General features: G+C 37.5%; 1 protein-coding gene across 9 annotated transcripts in view; it reads right to left on the reverse strand.

Annotated features, from left to right (window-relative positions):
- Positions 1-1461: 1461 nt before the first annotated feature.
- Positions 1462-27329, reverse strand: part of TOX (thymocyte selection associated high mobility group box) — a 219771-nt gene continuing 193903 nt past the window's right edge. For all 9 annotated transcript variants that reach the window (XM_035318437.1, XM_035318440.1, XM_035318439.1 and 6 more), the window contains 4 exons: positions 26301-26381; positions 12863-13249; positions 4361-4512; positions 1462-2189 (listed from right to left, as the gene is read on the reverse strand). In XM_035318437.1, the coding sequence (XP_035174328.1) occupies positions 2153-2189; positions 4361-4512; positions 12863-13249; positions 26301-26381 (657 nt within the window). In that variant the 3' untranslated portion in view covers positions 1462-2152. The remainder of the gene's footprint in view (positions 2190-4360; positions 4513-12862; positions 13250-26300; positions 26382-27329) is intronic.

Consider the following 27329-nt stretch of genomic DNA (forward strand, 5'->3'; position numbering starts at 1 on the left):
CTCTAAAAGAAATGGAGATAACACAGTTCTTTTCTGTAAAAGAAAAAATAAATCTGCCTGTCAAAATCAAAGCTGATTTTTCTCATCCCAATAATTATCTTCTCACTTTGGAATTAATATGAGTGGAAAATGTAGTTTACTATAATATAATAAATAGAAGACATTGGGTAATTAGTAGTGCTGGTATATTTCTAAAGTACTAAACAGACAAACAATAAACTGTGAATTTAATCACAAGTTTTCATACAGTTTCAAGACAGAAAAATTAGAGCTCTCAGCTACAGTCATCTGAGTAATCACATCTGATCTGCATTATTTATTAGTTATTACATGCCAAGTGATTTCAACTGTACATTGCCTGAAATCATTCCAAAGCAAGCATACGTTTGTTTCTGTTTTATTTTCTATAAAAATCAATGGCATTGCATAATTTGTATTTATTCTGAGTTGCTTCCTTTATTTCACACAGACAATACAAATCAGTGGTACTCTCTATTACTTTGACAGGCATCTGGGATGAAATCCTCCAGAAAAACATTTTCAGATCTATCCCTGAAGAAAAACATTGACAAAATGCCTTTTTTTTTTTTTTAATAGATTTTTTAAATCCGTTTCCTTATGGCTATTGAACTTACCTTTCACTTTAGTATGTATTTGTGATACACTCCCTAAGACTCTGTAGGAACTTTTGAAAGTATAATAAAATGTTTGAAGCATATTTGGTAATATTTTTGTTGGTAATATTTCTATTCCACTTGACTAATTAACAAAAACTGATGAATTTTCAAGAAGTGTCATTTTGTAGTTTTATTTAGTTACTTTTGTTGGTTCAAGTCTTGGTTTTGGGCAACTTCTTACTACAATACTTTAAAAAGGATATTACTTAAAAGTACCATTTTTTATTTTTTTTTCCGTTAGCAACCAAAGAAATACAGAAATAAGTATTGGTTACCTTCATTTTCTGCCAGAAAAGCAGGTTTGGTGTTATATATGTCACTGTAAAAACTAAATAAAGTATTCACATCAGTTGTGAACAATTTGTGCCAGCAAAAGTTAAAGCGTCAAAGAAACCTCTTTAAAATGCTAACAAATTTACTTACAAACACCTATATTTATTATTTCATAAATAGGCGCAACAGGTTCCATAAAAAAAGATTAAATACAGACACAGTATGAAGAAACAATAATACATAGCCATATGTAAAGGTTATAATTTAGCTGTCTCCAATCTGTTTCTGCATCTAATAAAATAACAGGTAAGCATTTGGCAGTTTTATACATAAAAGGACTTAAATGACATTTACTAACCAGTACACATAAAGTGATTTTTTTTTCTTTTTTAAAAAAAGAAGCATTTTTAGGCAGTACAAAATAAATGTGTTTGCTCTTTATCAACACTGTTTTTTCCCCTAGTTTTTGTGTTTATTTCATGAGATGAAGCCAATATTTTTAATTAATACCTTTTGGGAATATTTTACTTTTTTTTCTCCAAATACTTTGAAAATATAGAACTATTAGTCAGTTGTTTAAAAATGAAGTAAAAATATGAATGTTTGCCAATTTAACCCTTTTTTTTAAAATCAATAAACTGGAATGAGCCAGTTTCAATTACAATTAGCTACAAAAACATTCACATTTTATACTCTAGGAGAGTGTAACATAGATGCTATTTACAAACTTGCTATGACTGCTACATCAAGCCATTTAAAAAGTCTTTAGTAGTTTCATATAAACACCCATTATGAAAAACCAATGGAAAATCCAGGACTTTTATCCGAGACATCTACAGTTGCTAAGGCAGTTACTATCGCAGCACTTCACAGCAAAAAACAACATAAAATCTGAATGGTCCAAGTTTCCTTCAGGGAAGAAGAAAAGCAATGTCCGTTAAAGGATCTCATGGTTGGGGTGAAAAAGGGAAAGAAAGAAGGAAACAAAAATGGGTGGAGGGGAAAAAAAAGAAAGAAAAAAAAAAAAGAAAGAAGCAAGACTATTTTTTCCAGAGTGGGTGACCCACAAGCTCAAATAGTCCTAAGTGCTTAGCAACTTGTATTTTCTAATAAAATGCAGAACTGCCTTGACTGCATAAAGCAATCCGTGATGAAAAGACTTCCCTGCATTCCTCAGTGGAAAGGAGAGGTGTTTCAGATTTTCAGGTAAGGTAGAGTGCTTTGTCCCTCTGCATGCCCCTGTTCAAAGGGAAAAAGAACAAATGTGATTTTTAAATTTGTCAAATTTTTAGTCCTTTTCCTCCCTTTATGAACCCCACAACCCTACTGTGTCATTAATTCCAAGCATATCACTGAAGTACAGCTGTATTACCAAGGTAATAATACAAAAAAATAAGAAAAGCCCTATTGCCATAGTGACATATAGAAACCCAGAGGCCACATCTGTGTCTAAACTGAACAGGAGGATACATGAGTTTAAGCAGTATTTTGGGATCACCTGTGCTAGTGGGTTGGTCATACAGATGGTCCCTCACTCACAAACTGCATAGCTTTGTACATGTGAGTTTAGCACAGTTCTAGGGACCTTACCCCATAAGCACCCTTTCTGTAGAAGGCAGGAGAGGTTAGTTATATGAACATAGGTGCCAGCCAGCTCTCTCTGGCCTCTTTTATTTATTAGTCCAGGCATAGCCAAAATGCGCTGTGTTGGCAGTTTCAGGTAAGCGTGAGCAAAGGAGCACCAGATGGTTCTAACAGAGCCCAACTCAACTAACTTTTCCAGGCTCTATGGGAGACCTTCCACCAATGCACCATCCAGCACACTTTTACAGTCTGTTCTTGCCAGGGTTCAGCTTCAGATGAAACATACCAGCTCAGAGCAAAAAGGAATCATTCACCATTTTTTATCCTGGAACAGTCTGTACAAGTCAGAAAAAAAGTATATCATTTAAAGTAGAAGTATCACTGACAGGGCTTGGTTCACAGTGCAGATTATTTTCTGTGGGAGAGGCTTTGCTCTTCATCTCCTGTTTCCTTGCCAAAACCCAGGCAGCAGTTCTGTTCTTCCACAGCTCTACAGCTTACTTGGTTTGGAGTCCAGGATTAGCACAGAGCATAAATTGCACTGGCAAAGGAAAGATACGCTAAGTCCTTGCACACAGATTCACAGACGCACGTCTACACAGCACACATATACAGAGTCTGTTCCCAGAAAGGTTCTGCCGATGGGAGTTACACCCACTGGGCACCTAGAGGACACTGTTGGCAATGATCTCACACTGCTTTTTCAAGGACACCAGAAATCAAAACTAGAGGTGTTTATGGCCTGTTGGTAGGGCTCCTGCAAGGGTCTGTAGCACAGATCAATGCATTTGGGTGGTACAGCACAGAAGTGAGACCATTCTGCTGAACAAGTGGGTAAGTCTCGGGGCAAAAGCACTAGTTATGGGGGAAGAGTGAGGCCATTGAGCAGACTAGTTAAAGTCTGCCTCAGTGTCAGTAAGTTTTGGTCTGGATATTTTTCTGAACTTGTAACCATAAAAAGATTTTTCTTCAGTTTAGTTTGTGTTGCAGAAATACTTTAAAACAATAGCACAAGTACAGTTCTGAGTTTGAGTAAATGCAATAGTTGAAACTGGTGTTTAGTTACACTTTGAGTTCAATTACTTTGGCAGTAACCAAGAGCTTTTATCTGCCTGTGTCTTTGGTATTCATGCCAAGGTCAAGAGGAGGTCAGGCTGGTGGTAGTGTTCACAAGGCACATCTATCATCTAAAGCTCAGAAGATACCTTCTGTTCAGTGTCTAAAAAGTTTCCAGGAAGCTCCAGATAGAGCACTGACTCCACAAAAAACAGGCTGCTGAGGAGTTGAGGCTTTGAAGGAGGTACTGGTAGGGGCACAGAACTCCTACACATATGGTGTTTTGTTTCTGGTAACTGTCAGGTAATCTTTACATCGTTCCCTTCCATGTAACTTGTATCCCATCACCTCTGGGTCTCACTGACCTGGATTCCCATGACCCAAACCAAATGTTTTCACTGGCAGAAAGCTCTCCTCATCAGTGGAATATTTGGAGAAAACAGTTCACACCATTTGTCTCTTAAGTAGGGGGAAGTGATCATACTAGATCTTTCCTACGCCTTTTCCCTAAGATTTCACTTCTGCTTTTCTAATGAATGGTAGCTCTCAAAGTCCAAAATTTATGTGCTGCAATAAGGTGACAAAAATCTCTGATAAATGTGTGTATTGAAAACTTATTATCACACATTAGTCTAATTGCTCGACAAATACAGTGTCTTACAGGTGCACTTCTGAAATAATGTAGGGAAACGGGCAACAAAGATATTTTCAGTCAGATAATTGTGTCATGAATGTTGCTCGACACAAGGTGGCATTCACTGGCTGCTTACCCATTACTGCAGTAGTCATTATTCCAGTCCACAGTCTGTGCCGGAGGATTTCTGCACCCTGAACGAACATACTCCATTGCTTGGGTAACAACTTGTGCAGCTGTTGATGTTGGATTGATGATATTCTGATAATCAGGCTGAAGAGTAAATCCCTAGAAGAGACAGCAAGTGCATTACGATGCATGGAAACCAAGCAACAGGTTGTGTACATAAAATAAAAATAAAAACAAGGCGTGTACTGCAAAACAGTAGAAGCCCCCCTTTTTGTTTCTTTTTATTTTTTTTTAATATTTTTTTATTATTTTTCTTTCCCCTAGGTATACTTCAAGTTCTCAGTTCTCAGACTTAAAAAAGGAGAGAAAATGTACATGCTTTCCACGTTTTAAAATCTTTGGTTTGAGAAATAAAATAGCACCAAACTGGTGTTAACAATCACAGGATAGAACTAGAAGGGAAAACAACTCAAAACCAAGAGAACAACTTAATCAACACTGGAGCAAAAAGGTCTGCTTGCTCCTTAGAGGTTCCGTTTGGATTGGACGTAAGGACATAAACTAGTCGTTAATTCCTAGAATATGCAACAGAATCTTTTTGAAGGATGTAGGCAGCAGGTGGCTGACTGTTTTATTAGACTACACCTATTCACATATTGTTCTCAAAACCTTCTTTCTTCATTCAGTCACAAAGAGACCATCTGCTGCTTCTTTTATTTGTACTTCTCTCTCAACTAAACAGAAATTCAACCAAAGCTTTTTAACAGTTGTTGGACTAATGTAGTGAAAGTAGCACAGAATAACTTACTTTTTGAAACCAAGAGGAAAAGAAAAAAAGTGGAAGTTACAAAGGGACATCTGACCTGCTCCCTAAAATATCTCTCATATCACAAAGCATAATAATTTTTAGGTCTTTCGATAGATTAGGATATATCAGTTAAAATGCTGTGTTTCAAAACCAGGAGAAATTTCAAGGTTATTATGCACTGCCGTAATGTACCTGACTCAGCCTATATCGTGTTCCTGTAAAGTTAGAAGAACTACATTGGATAAAAGTATGCGAATGCTGATATCTGCTGGAAAATAATAATAATAATAATAATAATAATAATAATATTTTTTTTTAAAAAAAAGGTATACAATTCCCAGACAAGCTAATAGGATCTGTAGCTTTAAAATCACACACGGAACTTGATGTAAAATACCTAGTTTGAAGATCCACTTCTGGTCAAAGTCCACATGTAGAGTAGATAGGCTTAAAACTCATAGCTTTAAATTTGAAAAGTTAGTGGCTTATGTGTGATTACTTCATAGACACTGTCATTGTGAAGACAGAAATTTTGGGTACAGGTGTTTTCAGTTGCAGATTTAACAACTCAGCCACACTGCGTTTAAACAAGATAAATGAGGACTCTCAGTTTCCACCTGCCACCCTCCCATCTCCAAAAAGAGCTTCCTTCATATATAAAATGTCACTTCCTTCTTCACATCCTTCCTTCATGGTACGTTCTCTGCTCATCCTGACCACAGATTTTAGCTTAGGCCATAAATGAATCATAGAATCACAGAATATGCTGAGTCAGAAGGGACCCACAAGGATCATTGGGTCCAACCCCTGGCTCCACATGGGACAACCCAAAAATCAGATCATGTGTCTGAGAGCATTGTCCAAACACTTCTTGAACTTCAACAAGCTCAGTGCAGTGACCTCTTCCCTGGGGAGCCTGTTCACTTTCCCTGGGAGCCTGTTCAACTTTGTACACAACTTTCTTCTATATTCTCTTCCACATGGAGAAGGGAGTCACACCTCAGTGCCTTAAATGCTCTTGGAAGGCTCACTTTATCCCTGATGATGCCAAGAAATAGATCATTAGTAGCGGTCAAGTTCATGAGCTGAATCTAGCATCTAGTTGTAATGTAGCCTATATGCTGCCCTGCTAATAAGATAAAATAAAATGCACTCATCCTGACAGTAACCACCACGCTCTGTGCACAGCCTTTTCACTAGGCTGCAAACCTGCACATCAGGATGCAAAAAGCATGCCTGCAACAAATCCAAAGGAAACTGTAATTGAGCAGACTACCCAATGACTTTGAAGTTCTGTGCAATTACAAGGCAGAAAAATTGGTTTTGTATATCCCTGTCATAATTTTTATACAAAACATTACCCATAAGCCCTTTCTAATTTAGCTGCAAGAGGAAACTAGCCACAGAAACACTTCCTGCCCTCAGGCATTTGGGTTTACCTTTGGTAGCATAGATCCTGAGTGATCTCCTATAATTCTTCGGGAAAACCAACCAACTATGCAAGAAAAATGCAAAATGTGGCTAGTTCCTGAGCACTGCTGTAGAGAAGGATGCAAGTGAGCAGGTATAGAGACTCATATACTCTTGCAGCAAGAATAAACTGTTGCCCAAGTGAGAGGACAAGAACAGGGGTGCAATAGGATTTCTGGACAAAGAAATAGCTTGGATGTAGGAGGATGGTCCCCTGGTTAAAATGCCAGCTTGGTACTAGGTCAGGACTTATCTTATTCTTGTCCTTTCTTGGGTTGTCTGTGTAACCAGAGCCAACTCTCTTTGGCTATCTTCCAGCAAAGGATGCTCTTGGACTGGACTGATACCTCTTGTGCTAAGGTTAGAGCCACAGATCTGAGCTTTATTCTCCTATCCACAAAACAAGGAATAACAATGTCTTAATCTTGCATCCATTTTAGTTTATAAATGCCTTGCATGTGGCTTGTTCTTCAAGATGTGCTCATATGATAAATTTTAAAGCAGTGCAGAGGTATCCGAGCCACCACCAGTTTGGGGCTAGCACACACCAACCCTGGAGAACAAGTCTTACGAGGAGCGGCTGAGGGAGCTGGGACTGTTTAGCCTAGAGAAGAGGAGGCTCAGGGGCGACCTTATTGCACTCTACGGGTACCTGAAGGGAGGCTGTAGCGAGGTGGGGGTTGGCCTGTTCTCCCACGTGCCTGGTGACAGGACGAGGGGGAATGGGCTAAAGTTGCGCCAGGGGAGGTTTAGGTTGGATATTAGGAAGAACTTCTTTACTGAACGGGTTGTTCGTCACTGGAATAGGCTGCCCAGGGAAGTGGTTGAGTCACCATCCCTGGAGGTCTTTAAAAGACATTTAGATGTAGAGCTTAGGGATATGGTTTAGTGGAAGATTTGTTAGCATTAGGTCGGAGGTTGGACTCGGTGATCTTGATGGTCTCTTCCAACCTAGACTATTCTGTGATTCTGTGAACCCCATGGACTATACAGGCACATCGGCAGCCAGAGCCAACTCTTGGCTCTGCAGCCATGGTTTTAACGCTGCTGAGAGGCAGCACCCAGGACTATCCTGCACTAAGCCTGGCAGAGGGGCACCAGCAACAGAAGTAATAATGCAGGTGTTGGAGAGTGTGCTTCTTAAGGCAAATTAAAGAAACTTGAACACAATATGAAGGACCAATAATCTATGATCATGTAAACAATAATTACTTCAGCTTTTTCATCCATAGAAAAAAGCTCTGGAAATATAGATTTGTACAACAGAGGGAGACAGCCCTGTACCAGGCTTGTAGTAAATATTTGTGTACTATTTATGTAAGCCCTTAACAAACAATGATGAAATAAAAAGTGCTCAGAAAATGAGTGCTTCGAGGTCTAATTAAACAATGGTGAATGTTTTTGCATTGTAATGCTCAAGAGAAAATCACCAACTGTTTTGCAACATGCCTAGAATTTTAAATTTCATTTTCTTGTTCCAGATTGAAATAAAAATAGGGAACTTGATAAAGATTAATTCGATGTCAGGAGGGACATTTGCTCTTTAATTAGATTTCTGTAGCCCTAGCAGTTTCACTGTGCCACTGTAGCAAGTCCTAAAAAGCCTGCAGCAGAACTAAACAGTGATCCTCATCTCCACACTTTACTGGGAACTAATTTCATTTCCTGCCTGTCTGGAGAGGTATTTTCAACAGGCATCAATGTTTTTGTCTTCACAACTGATTTATTCATCAATCTCAATGTGATATTTTAAACCTTTAAATTACATCCAAATCCTAAAGCATCTGTTTATTACACAAGGAAATTGAAAATCTGTCTGTGTGATATCATACAAAGATTTTTCCTTAAGGTTATAAAGGAAGTTGACAGATATTAATGATTTTTTTTTCTCTTGACCTCATTCGAAGACAAAGCATAACAAAAAAGAGGAAGAAATCTGGACAAATACAGCAGGTTCCTGAGTTTACTGTATATAATATATACCAGAAAAAATGAGGCTATTATTTTTGGCAGGCTATCCAATCATCTTGCTGTATACATTTATTTTCTAAAGGAAAAGAAACATCCAAAAGTAGACTGAAATAAGTTATTTTTTTAAAAAAATAAAAAAAATATGAAATGTGACATACATTAATCTTCTGCCTTTTTGCTATGCATACACTTGCAGCCATGGTTACTAGATGTTAAGAATACAGTTTTGCTTCCTCTATCTATGAACCAAAGTGGGACAGAGATTGTGATGGGACCCACCATGCCACATTGCTTGGGTGAAGGATCTTAAGTAAGGAAGGAGGTGCTTCCAATAGAGTTACTAAAATGGGTTCCTTAAGAAGGACTGGGAATATCTGGGAGGCAGTGAATCCTTGGTCTAATCCCTCTCCACACGGAACAGCACAGTGCAACAGGTAGGAGAATGGAGTATGCTCAGAAAGAATCGTGTATGTCTGTGTGCATAAAAGTACAACTTTTCAAATGAAAACAGGTTGCAGCATCAGATGCTGTTTTAGCCTGAACTTCGAGAGAAATCTGGGTGATTTGAATAACAATGTGGAAGAGTCAGATCACCTAATTCCAACTAAGTAAAAATTAAACATCTTGTCAAACCTAAGGAGCAGACTGGAGAGAAGCAACACATTATCAGTCAAAAAAATAAACTTGTAAGATGCTCATACAAGCATTTAATGGAAAAAAAAGTCCCATTCTTCCAATGTATGATGATTCTTTTGGTGTGTCAAAAGTGCATGAAAGAAAAACTGTTGCACAAGGGATTTGGATTTCAGCAAGGAAAAAATTTAACACAACTCCTGCTAAATAATACTTAAGAAAAATATAGTATATTTTAAAATTAGAAGTTAAATATCCTCAAAATCAGGATCTCATTTAAATCTAACTATAAGAATAGGACTAAAAGGTCAATTTTACAGTATAAAGGTTTAACACTGGAAATGTGCCCCCCAAAAGCCTGCAACAGTGCCCATGTAGTTTAATTTTTTCATTAGCTGTTTTGGAAACAGAATAGAAAATGAATAGAGAAAAAATAGTGTATTTTTTGGAAACTACAAAAAATTATTTAGACAAACTCTGGAAGATTGTTTAAAGGAAATAATTTTTTAAAAAAAATTAATAATGCCAGGTATATGAAAAATGAACTAATGCATAAATTTTACATTGTCATGTGTAGTTTAGAAAAATTTGGATGTATTGCATCAGCTTCATAATCCATAGAATTAATTGATTTTAAAAGAACAGAAACTGTGCAGTCACCAAGGATTTTTGGCTACCAAAACTTCTGATCTTCTTGATGTTCTGCAGTTTTTGTGGAATCCTTGAGGAAACAGTCCTCCTCCAGCTGGCAGTCTCTCCTAGTTTGGCAGCTGCACACATGCAGGCAAGGGCTGTTGGAAGTGGAGGAGTACGTGCTGTTCCCTGCAGAGCTGATGAAGATCAGCTCATTGTCCTTGCAGCAGTGTGGTCAGGACTCACTCCCCAGGTCAGCACTTCTTCTCAGTCCCTCCCCAGAGTTATGCACAGAAGAGTTTGTGGATTTCATGCACTGTGGTTTTGAAGAACTGTTTCTCTGCCTGCCAGAACTGCATTCTGGATCTGTACGTGATTTTTCCCGGAGCTGGCAGTCCTTCAGGCATGCTACAAGGTTCTTTGATAAGAACCTTCCTCCCTCTCCTTGAGAAAACAAGTAATCAAATCTCCCACAGCCACAGTGTGAAAGCAGGGATCTGTAGACAGCAAGGTTTCCGAGAGTGTGCTGCCATTGAGTGGCACACCAGTAAGCCACAAACTGTTTCAGAGATGGATATTTGGAAAACAAAACAAAACAAAAAGAGACAGAGAGGGAGAAAAAAAAAAATAGGAATTTGCTATTGGTAGGAACTGTGGTTGCTCCTTCTAACATATCTACAGCCCAGCTGTGGTCTGCACTGGTGCTGTCCCACCAGATGAGTCTGCAAGCAGCTCCAGTAGAAGGCTGCTAGGAAGCTGTTGATCGTCTCATCCCTCTCTTGTCTACTAAGCTTCACACTACAGTGTGACACGAGAAAATTTACCTTGCTGCTTCTTCAAGTGTGTTAGTCTGTTTGGCATAAGCAGTGGTAAGGTTTCTGTAAAGGAAAATGTCTCCTGTTGCAAGTAACATTGCAAGGAGTGGGATGTTAATTAGTTTCTGTTCTTGCTGCTTACATAAATTGGATGATCACTGGAGTCTTTGGAAAAGTCTTAGGGCAACCACACCTTTAGCGTGGAGGAAATCAAGGAGCTGAGGGAAGATGAACTGAAAAAAAATGTTGAATTACATGCAACTATTACTTCTTTATCAGACTACATATCATCCCATTCTCCTTTGTTATTTTTTTATGTAGCAGAGTGGCCTACACTGTGCTGCTGGGGACTGAGCCTCGTGCTGAGAGTCTTCCCTCCCTCCTTGCCATGGGCTGGCCATATGGGGCAGCGTACACCTCTCCTTTGCCATTGTTGATGCTGACTCTGTGCTGCCATCATCGTACTGTGGCTCTTTTGGAGGGCTCATCTACCGTTTCCATTATGTCTTGGCCTCCTTTACATGCTCTGCGATCAGCACAACGTTTGCTCAGTTTCAAGCAGAGTGGAGAGCAAAGTCTCTTGGCATTGAGGCCTTCACTTTCAAATTAGTTTCTTGTATTTAGTGCTCTAATGCAGTACAAAATACTGGGGACTGTTCTTTTTACCATTTCTTGACTAGAAAGAGTCATACCTAAGAACCTAGATAGGGTTACCACTGTTGCAGCATGAGGCAAACTGTGATGGGGGTTGTACACCTGCTGCTTTACAGACTAACATAATTTATGTCTTTGCCAGCACCATTTTTTAAAGGAAATCAATTTACAAATTGTGCAAACTATTGAATGCTAAAACAAACAAACAAACAAAAAACAACATATGAGAACATGAAACAGATATTACAAATATTCTGTAGTGAAATTACAAAAACTGTAAGGCTTTGAAAAAAAAGTGGGGCCATAAGAAATCTAAACTGGCTTGCAGATGTTTCAAGGTGCTTAAGAGAAATGTAGTTAAGATTGGCAGTGTAGCATTTCAGCAGGTAATAAGCACCCGTCACCTTGAGTGAAGCTCAGAAATATCTCACTGCGGATGCTTCATTATAAACATCAGCCTTTCTGACTAAGCAATTCAGTAGAAGTATTTAAGCTAACTACTAAGGAATTTAACAGTGGGGAGGCTGCAACACAGAGGTACAATATTTCTTAGTTTACTGTACTTGTACTTAGTAAAGCAATATATGCAGCATGGTACAGTAAAGCAAAATATGCAGCATGGTACTGGTCTAGAAACTGACTTCTAGAAAGATAAGTGAAATTATTCTCAAACCATTAACATACACACCTTATCTTACAAGCATGCAACTTAGTAAAGTAAAATATCAGAAAAATCATATTATCTTGCCTTTTGTGTGTCTGTGTGTGGTACATAATGTTTGAGATAATGATTTAATATAACTCCTAAATGTTTAGATTCATACAAAAATGGTGATGAATGTTGTACATGTACATAACCAGAGAGACATGAAATCCTTAAAAGTATCTAACATCTGCATTCCATCTTTTGCTAGCCATTACAGTACTATTCATTCAATAATTAAAGCCAGATTTTCAATTCTGTTCTGTAAATTATGACTATTGATGATTCTGGAAAAGACATAATGGGTTTGATCTTCTGCTGCTCTGCATTGGACAAGTAATGTGTCTCTGAGCTTGGCATACAATGTTTGATTCTAATTTGTTGGAAGACTGAATCATTTCAGAATTAAAACTTGGTCACATGTAACCATGCAGGCTCAACAGGCTGCTGTCACAGATGTCATCCTTCATACTAGGTCACCAACCAGGCTATTGCATTGGGTCTCTTTCCATTGCTTTGTCTCACTGCTTGGAGCCTTCAGTTTCCACCAGGACTGCATCAGGTTTATAATCACTAGACACCCACTCCTAGCTCATTTATCTAGGACATCTCCCTAACTACTTCTAGCTGCCCAAGCTTGGGGTTAACTCCTGAGTTCCTCTGAGGCTTTTACATGGGTTTTGACAGGACACTACCACTTGGAACTTTGTAAAATTAAAGCTAATCCATGGCTTTACATCTCTCTCAATATGCCAGTTTCTGGATGAATTTCCCTTCCTTAAAAATCCCAGTTCCCCAGACAATTGAAAAACTCGAGCTTACTTGCTGCATCGTAGGTGAATGTAAAGCAGACTGGACTTGCATCGGTAGCTGGTTTCCAATAGACTGCTGCATTGAAATCGGCTGGTGTTGCTGCATGTTGAGATGCTGGTGCAGAGGAGGGCTGATCTGAAGTGGCGGTGGTGGCGACACAGCCATGTTTGCTATGGAAACAGTCACTGGCATTTGGTTGTTGGGCTTGGGCGCTATATTCCTGGGGATGTTGGCATGCATGGCAGTGATGTGAGGATTCATTCCTGGTTGTTGGTGGTAGTGGGAACCGAGGTACAAAGCAGAGTGAGCCTGGGAAGGCCCATGAAACACTGACTGCTTTGAATTCATCATCTGAGGTTGCGGGGAGGCTTTAACATCAACAGGTTCACTGTAGCTCTGTTGGGAAAAACAAAAAATAGACAATACTTAGAAGTGACAAAATGCTGTTTCTCCCACCTACAGACTATGCTGCTTAGAGAGATCTTTGCACATTTCTCTCCCCTCAATATTCTTTAGAGCAGTTTGAAGGAAAGTGTAGCTGCAACCATCAATGTGCTGTAAAGGTAAAGTGGGATAATGGAGAACATTATTTTTTAAAGAATCTTACCATGGGAAAACACATATCTGCACCATCAAAATATCCTTGCCATGGAGTTTGGTTATTGAACTAGAAAAACAATTAATGCCTACTACCTTACACATTTTCTTTCATCATCATAAAAAGAGAGGTTAGCCCCTCTGCTTTCTGGTCTAACCTGACATTTTGTTTTTTTCAAAACTTGGAACTGGTATCACTGACCTTATAACCTACACAACAAAGAAAACCAAGCCTGTCACATTCATTCTCACAAGCATTCATTACTATTGTCCTCAAATTTGATGGCCTAGTTGAAAACAGATTAAGGAGGGTGAGTTCTGGCAAAAGTCTACAGTGATCTTTGACATGTCATTTCCCTGCTCTATGCCTCATTTTCCTATCTGCAAAACAGGAATAAGAGTTTCAGTGTCCCCCACCATACATGTTGACAACAGCTAATAGTGCTGTATCGGAGTTACCTAACATTGTGAAGAAGCTAAACCTCATCCAGTTGTTTTACTGCACTGAATAACTATTCTAGTTGCAGCACTGATGATTTTATTGAGAAGTATTCTGTGCTGGGAAGCTATCCAGACCTGTATCAAGTATGTTCCATAAGTCACGCATGCAGAAAAAATAGCATATTCTGAATAATTTTACTTTTAGCTAAACTTCCTCTATAAATTGAGTTCATAAAGTTCTGAAAAATTCAGATGAATTCTTAAAATTAATTTTAAAACTGATGCCTATATAAATGTTAGATGGCATCAGACACAGGGAAACTATCTTACATAAGTTTGAAGAATACTACATGGAGTAATAGAAAATGCACAGACTTTCAAAGACGTTATAATCTATAATGATTTTAAAACAGCTAGTAATATTTTTTCCATAAATGAATATGAATTTTAATAATATTCTAAGTTTTAATGTTTCTAAATTTGTTATATCTGATTTGCACTCAATTTGTTGTTTTCAATACTCTAATTTTCTTAGATCTTCTGAGTGTTAACTCTGTGTGCTCAAATAAATAATGAAAAAAATAACTCCCATGTGCTTATAGGTGGGAACTATAATTTGCAGTCAAGGAGTACTGGGATTAATAGCCAGTGAAAGGTGAAACATGCTGGAAAAAATGGCAGAAATGTCCCTCTGAAAAAAGAAGTCACTTTGTCAAAACAAGGGCTGAAAGATGCATATATGCCCTTATTCAGTGACCTCCATGTCATGTTTGCTCAGTTTATAAGTCAGAGTAAGTTTCATGTTACTCTCAGCACTCCAGGGTCAGTGCAGCTGAAGAAAGCCTATTTGTATTCTTTCTGAAGGATGTAGCATCACCAACAATCCGCTGACATGCATGTTACTGAAATTGGTTCATTATATCCAATGATAAAGATGAAAAAGATAACTTCATTTTCCCTACATAAAACTGTAGTTCCATTAGCAAAAAAAGAACATTTATTTTCTCTACTAATCTAAGGAAAATTAAATGAATATGACAAAACAAATGCAAATCTCTGCTTCTGTAGATCTGCCTGGCTCTGCTCACATGTGGGTGTACACGTGTGCAATATGCATTATATGAATGTTTGCAGGATACAGACATCAAAACAAAACAAACAAACAAACAAACAAACAAACAAAAGCCAACAGTAAAATACAAAACCTTAAAGTGGGCACACAATCTGCTATTTTGGGGGTATTATATTTAAAACATTGAACTAATGTTCATGACGACACGAGAAGTATTTTTCCCCCTCTCTTCCCACTTATATTTGTAGGATGCTCTTGTGTGTGTGGGAGCAAATATTGGTACGTTTGCCAAAATTTCAGAGATTCAGAAGAAGGTTAGCTAATCAGAGGCATGGTTGGAACACTCCCCTTGAGCATGCTGGGTTCTTTATGTATTATAGGAGGTCTGTGCTGTGCTCTTCCTGCAGAAACTTGAAGCTTTACTGAGTGCATTACCCCATCCTGAAAGCACTTTACCTTCCCATGATGTAACTGGAAGGTTTGGTCTGGTCTGAGCAGGGACAATTTCTCAGGTCTGAGCAGGGACAAGTTCCTCAGGATAGATCAATTAAACAATTCCTCCTGGTGAGGTGGTACCACAAAGCCTTTGTGGCCCTCTTCCTGACACACCGGTATGCACTTACACACTTGTGACACACCAGTAGTACATGCACACTTGTGACTGCAAAGATGTTGCTATAGACCTCTTAAACAAAGACACAGTGAACCAATTTAATTACTGGATAATTCTGAGTTCACACATCTGTGGTGAATGCATGGCCCATACTGATAAGATTACAAAGATATCAGATTCTTAGTAACACATAATAGTTGAAATACCAAATTATGTTTAGAGGAATTGGTCTCAGGCCAGAGATGAATAACATCTGCTTTATGTTTGCAAAGTGATCAAAGGGACAGTTGCAGTTGTCTCAAGCTGTCAATTAGCTTTCTATATATTTCACTACCTCCTGATCGGGTGAAAAGTACAACACTTCAGTTTCAGACCAAGTATTTTGCTGTTACTTAGGGTGCTTTAAATCATATGTGATCTGAAGCCAAATTGTCTAATATCACTGTAAAGCACATCAATATTATCAGTTACTGGAAATCTTGATAAATGAAACCATTACTTGCTATTCTCCAGCATACTGCACTTTCAGCTTTTTCTAAGGCTAGGTCAGAAACCTCAGATTTTGTAAGTACTGATGAAGCTAATGGAATAGGTGCTGTCAAATATTTTGGCTTTGTTATATTGCTTTTCTGTCGAATATACCAAGAGCTGTATATGATACATAAGCCACACTATTATTTCAGGCACAATTACTGCTTTCACAGGTTTGAATGTGCATTGCACCTGTCTAACACAGTATCAGACAGTCTTAGACTAGGACAGCACCTTTATTATGGATAAGGCTAGAAATTAAGAAAGAAGGGATTTGATAAGCCAATATGGGCTCTAGATGCACAGTCATGTTCCCTTATTTTGCAGGCTGATACTCAGTCAATTTGCTTTTACCTTCTTCAAGAAGAAGAGTAGGAAATCATTTTTACAAGCCCACTTTAGCTAATTAATCTACCCAAAGACAAAACAGACAATTTAAATGTGGCATTCAGTTATAAGATATATTTATTTATATTGTAGTGGAGACCAAAATTACTAATCCATACACACAGGCCATCAAACATTGAAGCGTAATATTTCCTGCATGTGACAATGTCTCCTACCAGACATGCAATGAAAAAATCTTTTACCACTACCGTCATAATTATGGTTTTGTAGACCCACCACTAGAGGGTGACAGAATATTATATTTAGTTAATGGTAAAAAGGTATTGTATGCATACTTAGTGAATATATTCCAGGACCACAAACTAACTTTTCTTGACAGTTCTTTATGCTCTTTGAGTGACTTCTACTTGTTCTTGAGTTCAGCTCAAAGCCTCACTCTAAATCTTTCAAGTTCTTAATAGGCTAGGAGTAGGATTTCTTACAGAACTGCCTCTTCATCTAACACCATCATCTAATACTCTTGTCTAAATTAAAATATATATATATATAAACAATAAGAAACTGAAGACAAGTTAGATAGGCCAAGGCAATGGAACACTACAGCAAAAGTACAAGTGCCCTCCTGTAGGCACTACACAAAACTTTTTTTTTCTTTTTTTTTTTTTTTTCTGAAAGAATCAATTGTTTTTCTGAAAACCAAAGAAAAAGGGGGAAGAACATTTCGAAATCCCATCTGAAAGCAAATGCAATTAAAAGAGAAATAGGGAAAGGAAGGAAACAAAATAAACTTAACTATATCTCTTAGTAATGACTATACATATATTAATTAAAAGTACTGGCAAAAACAGTTTATAGAAAGCCTTGTAACCATCTCTCCAGAAAATAATTCTACTTGTATCATGCTTTCAAGTAAACATGAAGTGATACAGATAAATGATATTGTCCACAGAAAGTGTTGAGTGCTGAATATTTTGCAAAAAGTTTTAGAAGTGCAGAGTCAAATTTTGACTAACCCCAAGTTTTGACCATATTTACACCTTTCCTTCCAATTCTAGAGCAAAGCAATCTTTACCTTCTACTCTCCTACTGTGTGTTAAAACTGCTTGTGCGTATCTGCCAAATTAAATAATTAAATTAGGTTAAGGGTTTAAACATTGTTCATCCAGAGCTATTCTTTCTTTTCTTTCTTTTTAGAGAACTACCATGGTCCTTCTAATTGTAGACTGAATATAGAAACATGGGAAAGTTCAATTCCCTAGAGAAAAGTGACACTGGGGTTTACCTTACCCCAAAGCTTGCAATCCATCCCTACAGTTGAGAAGTGATTTTTGACACAAGCATCCTGTTCAGCCTAGAGGTGTCAGTGAAACAGCAACAGCCAAGTGATGTCTGGAAAGCTTCAAAACTTCCTTTGGGACATTATTTTACTTCCACTCTGGAAAGTCTATAGTTGCATTTTAAACCATCATCTGTAGCTCTAGGTAACCAAAGAGCTATTGAACCCTACAGACAGATTTTGAAAATCTTTCTCTTTCGTGGCTGCGCCGTGGTTACCATTGGCTATTCTAACTGCACTTCTGTTGGAAAAGAAAAAACAGCCAAGTGACTGAAAGCAAAGTGAGAATATGTTTTAAGAAGGTGGTGTTCTAAGGGCCTGATCCTTAGACTACTGAATTTAATGGAAAGTCTCCTATAAACTTTAATGGAATTCAGATCAGTTCCCAACACTGTTGCCATAGTATTAATATTTGGATTTCCATTTCACAGAATCACAGAATGGCTGAGGTTGGAAGGGGCTTCTGAAGATCACCTAGTCCAACCTCCCTGCTGAGCAGGATCACCTAGAGCACAGTGACATTCTGTCACTGGACACAACTAAAAAGAGACTGTCTCCATCCTCTTGACAGCCTTCCTTCTGATATTTTTATACATTGATGGGGTCTCCCCTCAGTCTTCTCTTTTTTAGGCTAAACCGGCCAGTTCTCTCAGCCTGTCCTTGTACAACAGGTGCTCCAGGCCTCTAATCATCTTTGTAGCCCTCCTCTGGACCCTCTCCAGTAGCCCTATGTCTCTCTTGTACTGGGGAGCCGAGAACTGGACACAATGCTCCAGGTGTGGCCTCACCAGGACTGAGTAGAGGGGGAGGATCACTTCCCTTGACCTGCTGACACAAGCTTTATGGCCAATATGGCCAGCACAAACTTTCTAACAATGCAAATAGCTTTACCTATGGGCAAACATAGCCTCAGAAGACTTTTTTACACAGCAAAAATGGAGTTTTATTTTACATGAGAAACAGGTGCTCTGGGTTTGGCATCCCCTCTACGTAGGCAATGAAAATGCACTATAGGAGTGTTTCAAAGCTTGAAAAAAGAGTTTAACTTGATTAAGATTTCAAATGAATACATGAATATGTGTCAGCATCTGACACAGCTGACACATTGTCTCTTTTCATGACAGTGCCATGCACATTTCTAGTGACTGGCATCCATTTTTGAGCCATGCTAAGGAATTCAACAGTTTTTGGACTTTATGACCAGAAGGAAGGTTACTTTTCAGGTAACAGCAGTGATTATGTCAGCTGGTACCAGCAAGGTAGGCTGTGATCAGTCTTTGGCAGGCCTGACTCAGCTTTAAATGAGTTACCTTCAATACCATGACATTAAAGGGGTAGATAGAAGGAAATTGGCTGAATATTTATGCAGCTTCTACAAAGCTTACCTAAGCTTAACTTTGCATCTGTTGTCTTTGCTGTCTCTTTGGTGGAAGGAACATCTTGAATTGTTTATTCCTTCTCTCAGCTTTTCTGTGTTCACACAATCCTGTCCATTTTTAGTGTTTTTGACATTTTAGGTCACCTCCAACCCCAGACTCTCCTTGAGAAGAATCTCTTCTTCTCGCCTGCATGGGCTCATCCATTTTATTAATATCCCTGTGAAGCTGTTTATGAGAGAATGACTGCTCTCCGGCACTGTTTTCTCTTTCCTGCTTAGAGATTCCTACTTTAGAGATTCCTTTGACTTAACTCTATTCACTCCGGTAGATAATTCATATACATATTTATAATACAGCTGCTTTCCTACCTAAGTCGCAAGAGGCTCTTAGAAAATGATGTTTCATATTTTGCTAATTCCAGTCACCTATTGCAATAATATTGGGGACTCTAGAGAGTTCCGAAGCTTTTGACACATTCTTGATGTTTCAGAACAAAGGAGTAAGCCATGGGTTGTCATCTATAATTAGCTAAGGTGGCTCAGAAGAACATCTTCAAATCTAAATATACATTTTGTCATCATCTGCAGGGGATTGTCACGGATTCATTCAGGGTATGTAAGTAAAAATGGATGTTTAATGAATGTAACCTGGATACATGTGATAAAGGATATGCAACTTTAATTTGGTACAAGTGTTTTAATTCCCCAAATGGAAGCACTCAGCTAATAGTAAAATCTAGTTTTATTAACTCACTTGAAAACAAACACAAATCCGTTACAAATCAACACATGGCTTCCTTCAAGACATTTCTGACATTTTTGGCTGAAGTGATGTGAAAGCATCACTAGGATTTTGGACTGCTGAATGTAAAGCTTCACATGATTTACCCTCAAATATGGCATTAACTTAAACATACTTTGTTTATGGCATCATACTTTGTTAATGGCATCATGGCATTAACTTAAACATACTTTGCTCTTCTTTTTCAGCTGCAGTAAATAGTTGGTTTCTTTGCTGGACAAGAAGTTGGTTTGATTTGTGCTATCATCAGATTAGGCAATTGATTTATTGATACATATGTTCACTTACCAGATATTCTGATACATCATGTACTTGCACATATGTGATTTTATTTATGATCACTTGAAGATTTTTGGTATATAAAGACCGAGGTATCACAGAAATATTGAGTATCTGTTTTAAAAGCTTTGCATTATAGTTTTCCCATCTAGGGATTCTAATGTTTAACGGAGAAAAGTAAAAGCTGTAGGTGCATGTCATCATTCTGTATTTTCTGTTGTTGTTTTACAGGAAGCATTGCCAATTCCCTTGTAGCACTTTAATAGCTACCAGAAAAAAAAAAATAAAAAAAAAATCATGCATCATACACAACCATATTTTTTATTTATTCTTTCTATGATGATTTCACTGCAAACAGCCTGAACTGTTTTCTGAAATTCCAGAACATCTGCATGGACTGGGGCTAGATATAATGCAGGAATCTGTTTTCTCAAAAAGTAGAAACCAGGTGCCTTTCTGCCAGCAGCAGAAGGGTTGCTGTTCTCCTTGTACACAATAGACATTTGATTAAAGCACCAACCAGCAGACACAACAGGTTAGCCCTCTATTCTGTCAAGAGATATTCAGAACTGTATTTCCAAAAGAAATGTGCTAAATCCCAGCAGCTGCTTATTTAAAGATTGAGTGAGCTAGGATAGGGTGTTCCCCTACATTTGAAGCTTGGCCACAATGCAGAAAAGCATTTGGGATTAACTGGAACACAGAAATCAAATAGTGGAGGGAGCATACCTGCACATCCACATTTACTTAGGAATGGGGAAGCCATGATATGGGAGAGCTGACATTTTTTGCCTTTTGTGGCAAGTGCTCTCACCACCTACACATATGAAACAGGAAACTAACACCATTGACTTTACTGGTTGTTTTTTTTTGGCCTTTTTATTTTTTATTTTTAAATGTGGTCTCCATTTTTCTTTGTGCAACTAGATAAAACTTTTCTATGTTCACTGCAGTCTGAAAAGGCCTTGTATAGATTCCTTAGGCTGTTAAATTATCATAGAATCATAGAACAGTCAGGTTGGAAGGGACCTCAAAAGATCATCAGGTCTTTCATGGAAAGAGGGAGTCTAGAGGAGATTATCTAGCACCCTGTCCAGCTGCATCTTGAAAACCTCCAGCAATGGGGATTCTACCACACCCCTGGGGAGGTTGTTGCAGAGATTGATTGTTCTTAGCAATACTATATACATAACACAGACATTTTGGGTGCCTGGAATATCTCTGCTTATAAACTGCTAATGACATGAAGGCAATGCCAGTCTATAGATAACAGCGTTTTATGTGTATATATATATTATAATTGCATGGTGATTGGCTAGGAAAACCACATGTGCCATATACTTCAAGGAGAAATATTACATGTGCAAAAGATCTGCACTGTCCACAAAACTGAAAAACACACGGTGTATCTGTTGCAATGGCAAGTGAGGATACTACTTTGACTTAGACACAACATCAGACTTCTGAAATGTGCTTGAGCTTTTGGAATTTGAATAGTATTCTCCTAGATGAGTGGTTTTAGTTTCAGCCATAGCTGCTAAAATGTGTTTGCATGAAACTTGAAGTTGTGCCACTGCACAGAACAGAATTAAAGATTCATTTAGCCAGAGAGAACAAAACAACAGAGAGGAATCTTCTTTGTATTATTTAAACAGTTAAGCTTGTACTGCTATAGTTAACATATGTATTATGCATATTAAATATATAATATGCATACATGTTTTATAAGTATACATAGATGCATACATATAATATATAAACATATTTAACATTTATTCACATATATGTATTAAATATATATATTTAAAAGATGCAGAAAAAAACTCTAATGTCAGCCAGAAAAAAAAGGCTGGTTAAGCTAGAAAAAGTGCTTGTTTTATGAAAAAGTAAAATTGCATTTCACAGCATTTTAGCTAATGCTGTACAAATTACCAGATACCAGAGACTGCATTTCTGGACCTGAATAGTACTAAAAGTTGCAACTAAGGGCAAATATAAAGACACTTGTTTACAATGCAAAGGCTTAGTCAGTATTATAAGCAATATGGCAATCTGCATAGCAGAAGATATAATGCTTTGTAATGTGATTTTTACTTTACATATCAATTCCTACACACATGAACAAGCTCAACTACAGACCCATTAATCTAAATCATTATAAACAAAGCAGAAAAATATAGGAAATACACTGATTAATTAAGTGTGGATTAATGCATAGCTGACATATTTACACAATTTTACATTTAACTTATTTAATGGGTGGTAGTCCTATTTTATAAAGACATCACTAAAGCATTTCAGAATGTATTAGAGATTCACTGGTAATCCTATTGCTGAAGTTGTTGGTGATACTTCCATTATTTTCAATTATGATTGTATCAAATAACACAATCTGGAATTATACTAGGTGTGTGAGTGACTTTTGTGTGTGTTTGTGTGTGTGTATTTGACTGTGACAAACTCTAACTGGAACCTCTCAGCTTTATTGACAGAGCCTAGAGGAAAGCACAGTATGCCTCCCTTCTGACAAATTTGGGTACTCTTCCTTAAGATACAATGGAAGAGGGACTTGAAATCTGGAAGGGACAATGACAGATTGTGTCAGAGATGAATATCTCATCTTCCAGTGAAATGTCACCCAAATTTATGTACTTGTATCATCTGAGCCCATTCCTCCACATGGGCTTTCCTAGTACTGGCTGCTTTCTATGATGAAGGGCAGGTAGCATGTTCCTTACATACATCCCCAGTTTCCTTCACTATGCACCTACAGTGAAGGGTATATGGAGGAGAAATGATGCTGAGGGCAAGAAAAAACTTGGCTGAAGTAAAAGTTTTTTTTTTTTTTTGTGAAAAAAAAAAAGAAAAAAAAGAAATAGGGAAAAAAAAATGAACGAAGGGGGCAAAGGTCTGAGCATCACAGAAAAGCCCACAGACCCCAGCTGATACCCCACTTCCAGCCTGGTGCCAGGGGTAGAAAACAATATAACAATGTTAGTGAATTTCATTAATCTGCTGTCAGGCAGAGACTAAGATATCTCCTGGAAATCTCCTCTCTGTAATCTCCTATTCTCACTATTCTAGCAGCTCAAATGGCTAAGGCGGGTGAACTGAATTCAGCTCCAAGTCTGGTCCACTCAGGTGTAACATGGCATATGTTCATTCTTTGCTTCTCAAAAAAAAAAAGAAGACTTGCAAATAAATGCAGAAAACCAGAAAAACACCCACACAATTACATACCAGCCCTACACTCACTAGTTCTTTAAAAACTGGCAGCACTTCATGAAAAAAAGTGGCAGAATCAATGCTCAGAAGTTGATAAAATGGTCAAGTAGCTGCTCTGGGTGATGTAAGGCACCCACTGGGCTGGAGACAGGGACCCTGAGCAGGACCGTTCCCTGCTGTTCCTACTGCTCTGCATAGGCAGAGTTTTTTGAGATGGAGGAAGAAGAAAGTTTGATAGTTGGGCAACTTATTAGATATTATGCAGATGTCCTGATGTGATGTGAAGCACCACTATATATCTCATAGCTGCCAGCCAGCTGACCCTGCATTGGAGCTCTGAACATGGAAGGTGTAATATTGCTTAAATACCATGAAGTTCTAGATGTTCCAAGAAGGACATCCAAAATCACTAAAAACTTAACTTCACAATGCTTTTTCTGTGTTTGAAAATGTGGACAATACAAACTTCCTGCTCTAGTGCTTCATTGAGATGAATGCACTTTATTTATTTATTTATTTATTTATTAAACACTAAAATGCTGCTGGGAGGAGTGGAATGGAAAATCCTGTAAAGAAGCAAGGTTAAGCAATTTGCAGTAAATACAGCACAGGGGTTCCCACAGAGGACATCTTCATATAAGTATATGAAAGGAGACCGAAAGAGTGGGGTATAAAGTGTAAAACGTACTATGTGAACAAATCATTAATTTTGTATTAGATTATTTTTGGAAAAGGTGTGTTACTTCTGGCATGTCTTAACTTTTGCAAATAAGGTCTTGTAATATTAATAATATTAGTTAAATATAGCTTTTGTGGATGATAATATAACGCATGGACAGAAAAGAGCAGATGGACTCCAAACAATCTTAATAATATATTACATCTATTTCTTCATGCTTACATGACTATCTAAAGAACTACAACTCTTCTGGTGCCATATAAATATTTAATAATGATAATTTAGAATATACTGATATAATATTACAAATTAGTATTGTACATCCTTATTCCAAAATGGAGTTGCTTTAGTTACATGGCAGCTCTACTGGATTCATTGAGCACATTCATGAGAGTAAGCAATTAGTACTAAGCTTCATTAAGTTTATATTTCGATACTATCCACGGTAGAGGAAAACACTACATTATTGGCAGAATTTAAACAATTGCTTAAAAGTTAACAGAATGCTTCAGTGCTTTTCTAACAAATTTAAACATATGCACAAATGGCTTCATGCACTGAACAGATCAACAACCTTGTATTATTATTATTTTTTTTGTAAATACAAACCTCTGAAAATGCCATAATGTACTTTTTCCTTTCCAAAATAATAAAAACAGCATAAAAATCTGTTGTTTTATATTTGCCTTTTCAAAATTAAGCTATACAGATTTTTATACGAACAGTCCATGATGTACTGAATAATGGCATGCAAGTTTTTTCCACAAAGAGTTGGCTTCATATATATCTTCAAAACCTTCTGGAATATTTTGACCTGCTTTTTAGACCACGCTTTTGCCAATAAGTATGCTATTTAAAACAAATTTGTTTATGTACACATGGTACCCCTTTCTGAAGGCAATGAATATTTCTGCAATCATACAGACCTAAGACAGAAATTATAGGTATCCTGTAAATCCCATTAACTAATGCATTAGTATTTATTATGGTAGCTACAAAATTTAAGTGCTTAAGAAACAGCACAAAAGAAAAAAAAAAAAAAAAAAAGAAAAGAAAAAAAGATAGTGCCCATATTTAAGACTTATAAATTCAACACAGATTCTTACCGCATACTAAGATAATGTAGAAATATGCATGAAAGCTCATTGTATGGATAATCATATAGTCTTTCCACTGAAAATGTGTAAAAATGCATGTAATATACACAGAAGTAGACTGAAGGACTAACCTCCCCAAACCTTTAAATCTAACAAAAATTTCTACTCATGTCACATACGCTAGTCCTTCATATTGCCATCTTCAAGTCTAAAATTAAGCTTATTTATGAAGGAACAAAATATAATTAAATTTGTTTTGATTCTAACTGGTATGATTCTGAAGTTGTTCAATTGTTTTTTTCATGTTGTCACACTGCAATAATTTCACATAACTACTTCTGAATATTTAAAAGTTTATTAGAAGCTTTAAACAGTCTTTTACAAAATTATGGGCACTAAGAATGCTTGTATATATCAATATAAAAAGCTGCTACTAGATGTGTACTGGGGATACACCAGTGTTCCACTGCATGGTTCCACTGTACAGCCTTACAGTGACCTATGCTGTGCTCATGCAAGTTGCTTGCTAGATGTAAAATGGAAAGCCACAGTTTTGTATAGAAGATTACTGTGTGAGCTGAGTTTACCATTTTTGGTACTGTAATTGCAAGGTAAGAAGCAGTACTTGAAGAAAAACAAACAAACAAAAACCCAGGGATTTTGTGTCTGGTATGTTTTTTACCTTATAGATAGAATGGGGTCTGCCTGGCATGGCACGTTTGTGGTCTATGTGGTGTGTCATGGCACAGTTTGTGGCATATTGGTATTTCTACCTTTTTCTCCTTTCTCTGACTGCAATGATACTCCCAGCCTGGAGGAGAGCTGTCACTATGACCAGAAGGGAAAAGGGATCCCTTCACGGAGAGATGATTGATGATTGTTTTTACTGAGCATTTGCACAGAGGATGGATATCCTAACTTTAAGGTGGTAACAAACAAGGCTATTTGCACTAAATACTATGGTGCTCAGCACCATAAAAATGCTGAAAATGGTTTGCAATAAGTTAATATATATGTGTGTGTGTATGTATATATATATTATGTGTTACCTTGGATACAAGGCTTGCTCTGTAGGCAGCTAACTGCTTCAGATATTCCTTCTTGGCAGCTTCAGTTTTCTTTTTGTATACCTAAAAACAAAGAGTGTCACATTGGTAAATTAATCTGGTTTTGTTTTTATATATCACCGGTGTGTCTCATGCATCTTCATAAAGTCTTTCTAAGTAAACATCCTTTCCTGCTCATATACTCTAAAGAGTGAAATAATAAACATCAAATATTTTAATGAAAATATTGTTCCAAATGTGAAACACCCTTTAGCTATGCAGCAGTACTGAAAAAACAAAACAAAACAAAAACAAAAACAAACAAACAAAAAATATCCCTCACAGCATCTCAGCTTTAATTGTTCAAAGTGAGGTGCAGGGCACACTTGCCAATGGGACATTTAGGGATAGCAGAAGGCAGGTGTGAGCCTCTCCACTGGCTCCTACTTGTGAGATGAGTTAAAAGCCTCTGGGGAAGACAGGAATGTTCAGGAAGACATGTGAGCTAAATGAAGGAGGAGATGATGGCACCACACAGATCAGCCAAGAGGCTTTCTCTTCCCTAGATTAACTGTTGGGGGCACTCAAAGAAGCTTCATGGAACTGCTGAGGATAATAAATGTTAGTCATTATTCCAGTCTTGATCCCATATCGTTCTAATTAACTTCTCAGGAGCATAGATCTATTTCTGTACATTTCTCTCAACTCACCAAATTATTTTAAATGCGGCATGTGCACAATCTCATAATAGATTAAAAAGATTTGAGAGTCACTTCAATATTGCCCAGATTTCAAGATCAAAGATTATCTACAGGGCTAGGCAGGACCTCATGGCACTAGAGTAACATGATGTTATAAAAGTATACATATATATTTAGGGTTGAAATTCTCAAGAGGAGAAATGCTTTCTGACCTGTGGAGCCCAGCTAATGACTTGCTGCTAGTGATGGCAGTGACAAATTCGGGAACAAGCCAGCATTTCTCTTTGCAAATATTATGATGATTTTTTCACTACTTCATATATATATATAT

This window comes from Oxyura jamaicensis, chromosome 2, assembly GCF_011077185.1.
Source record: "Oxyura jamaicensis isolate SHBP4307 breed ruddy duck chromosome 2, BPBGC_Ojam_1.0, whole genome shotgun sequence".
NCBI lineage: Eukaryota > Metazoa > Chordata > Aves > Anseriformes > Anatidae > Oxyura > Oxyura jamaicensis.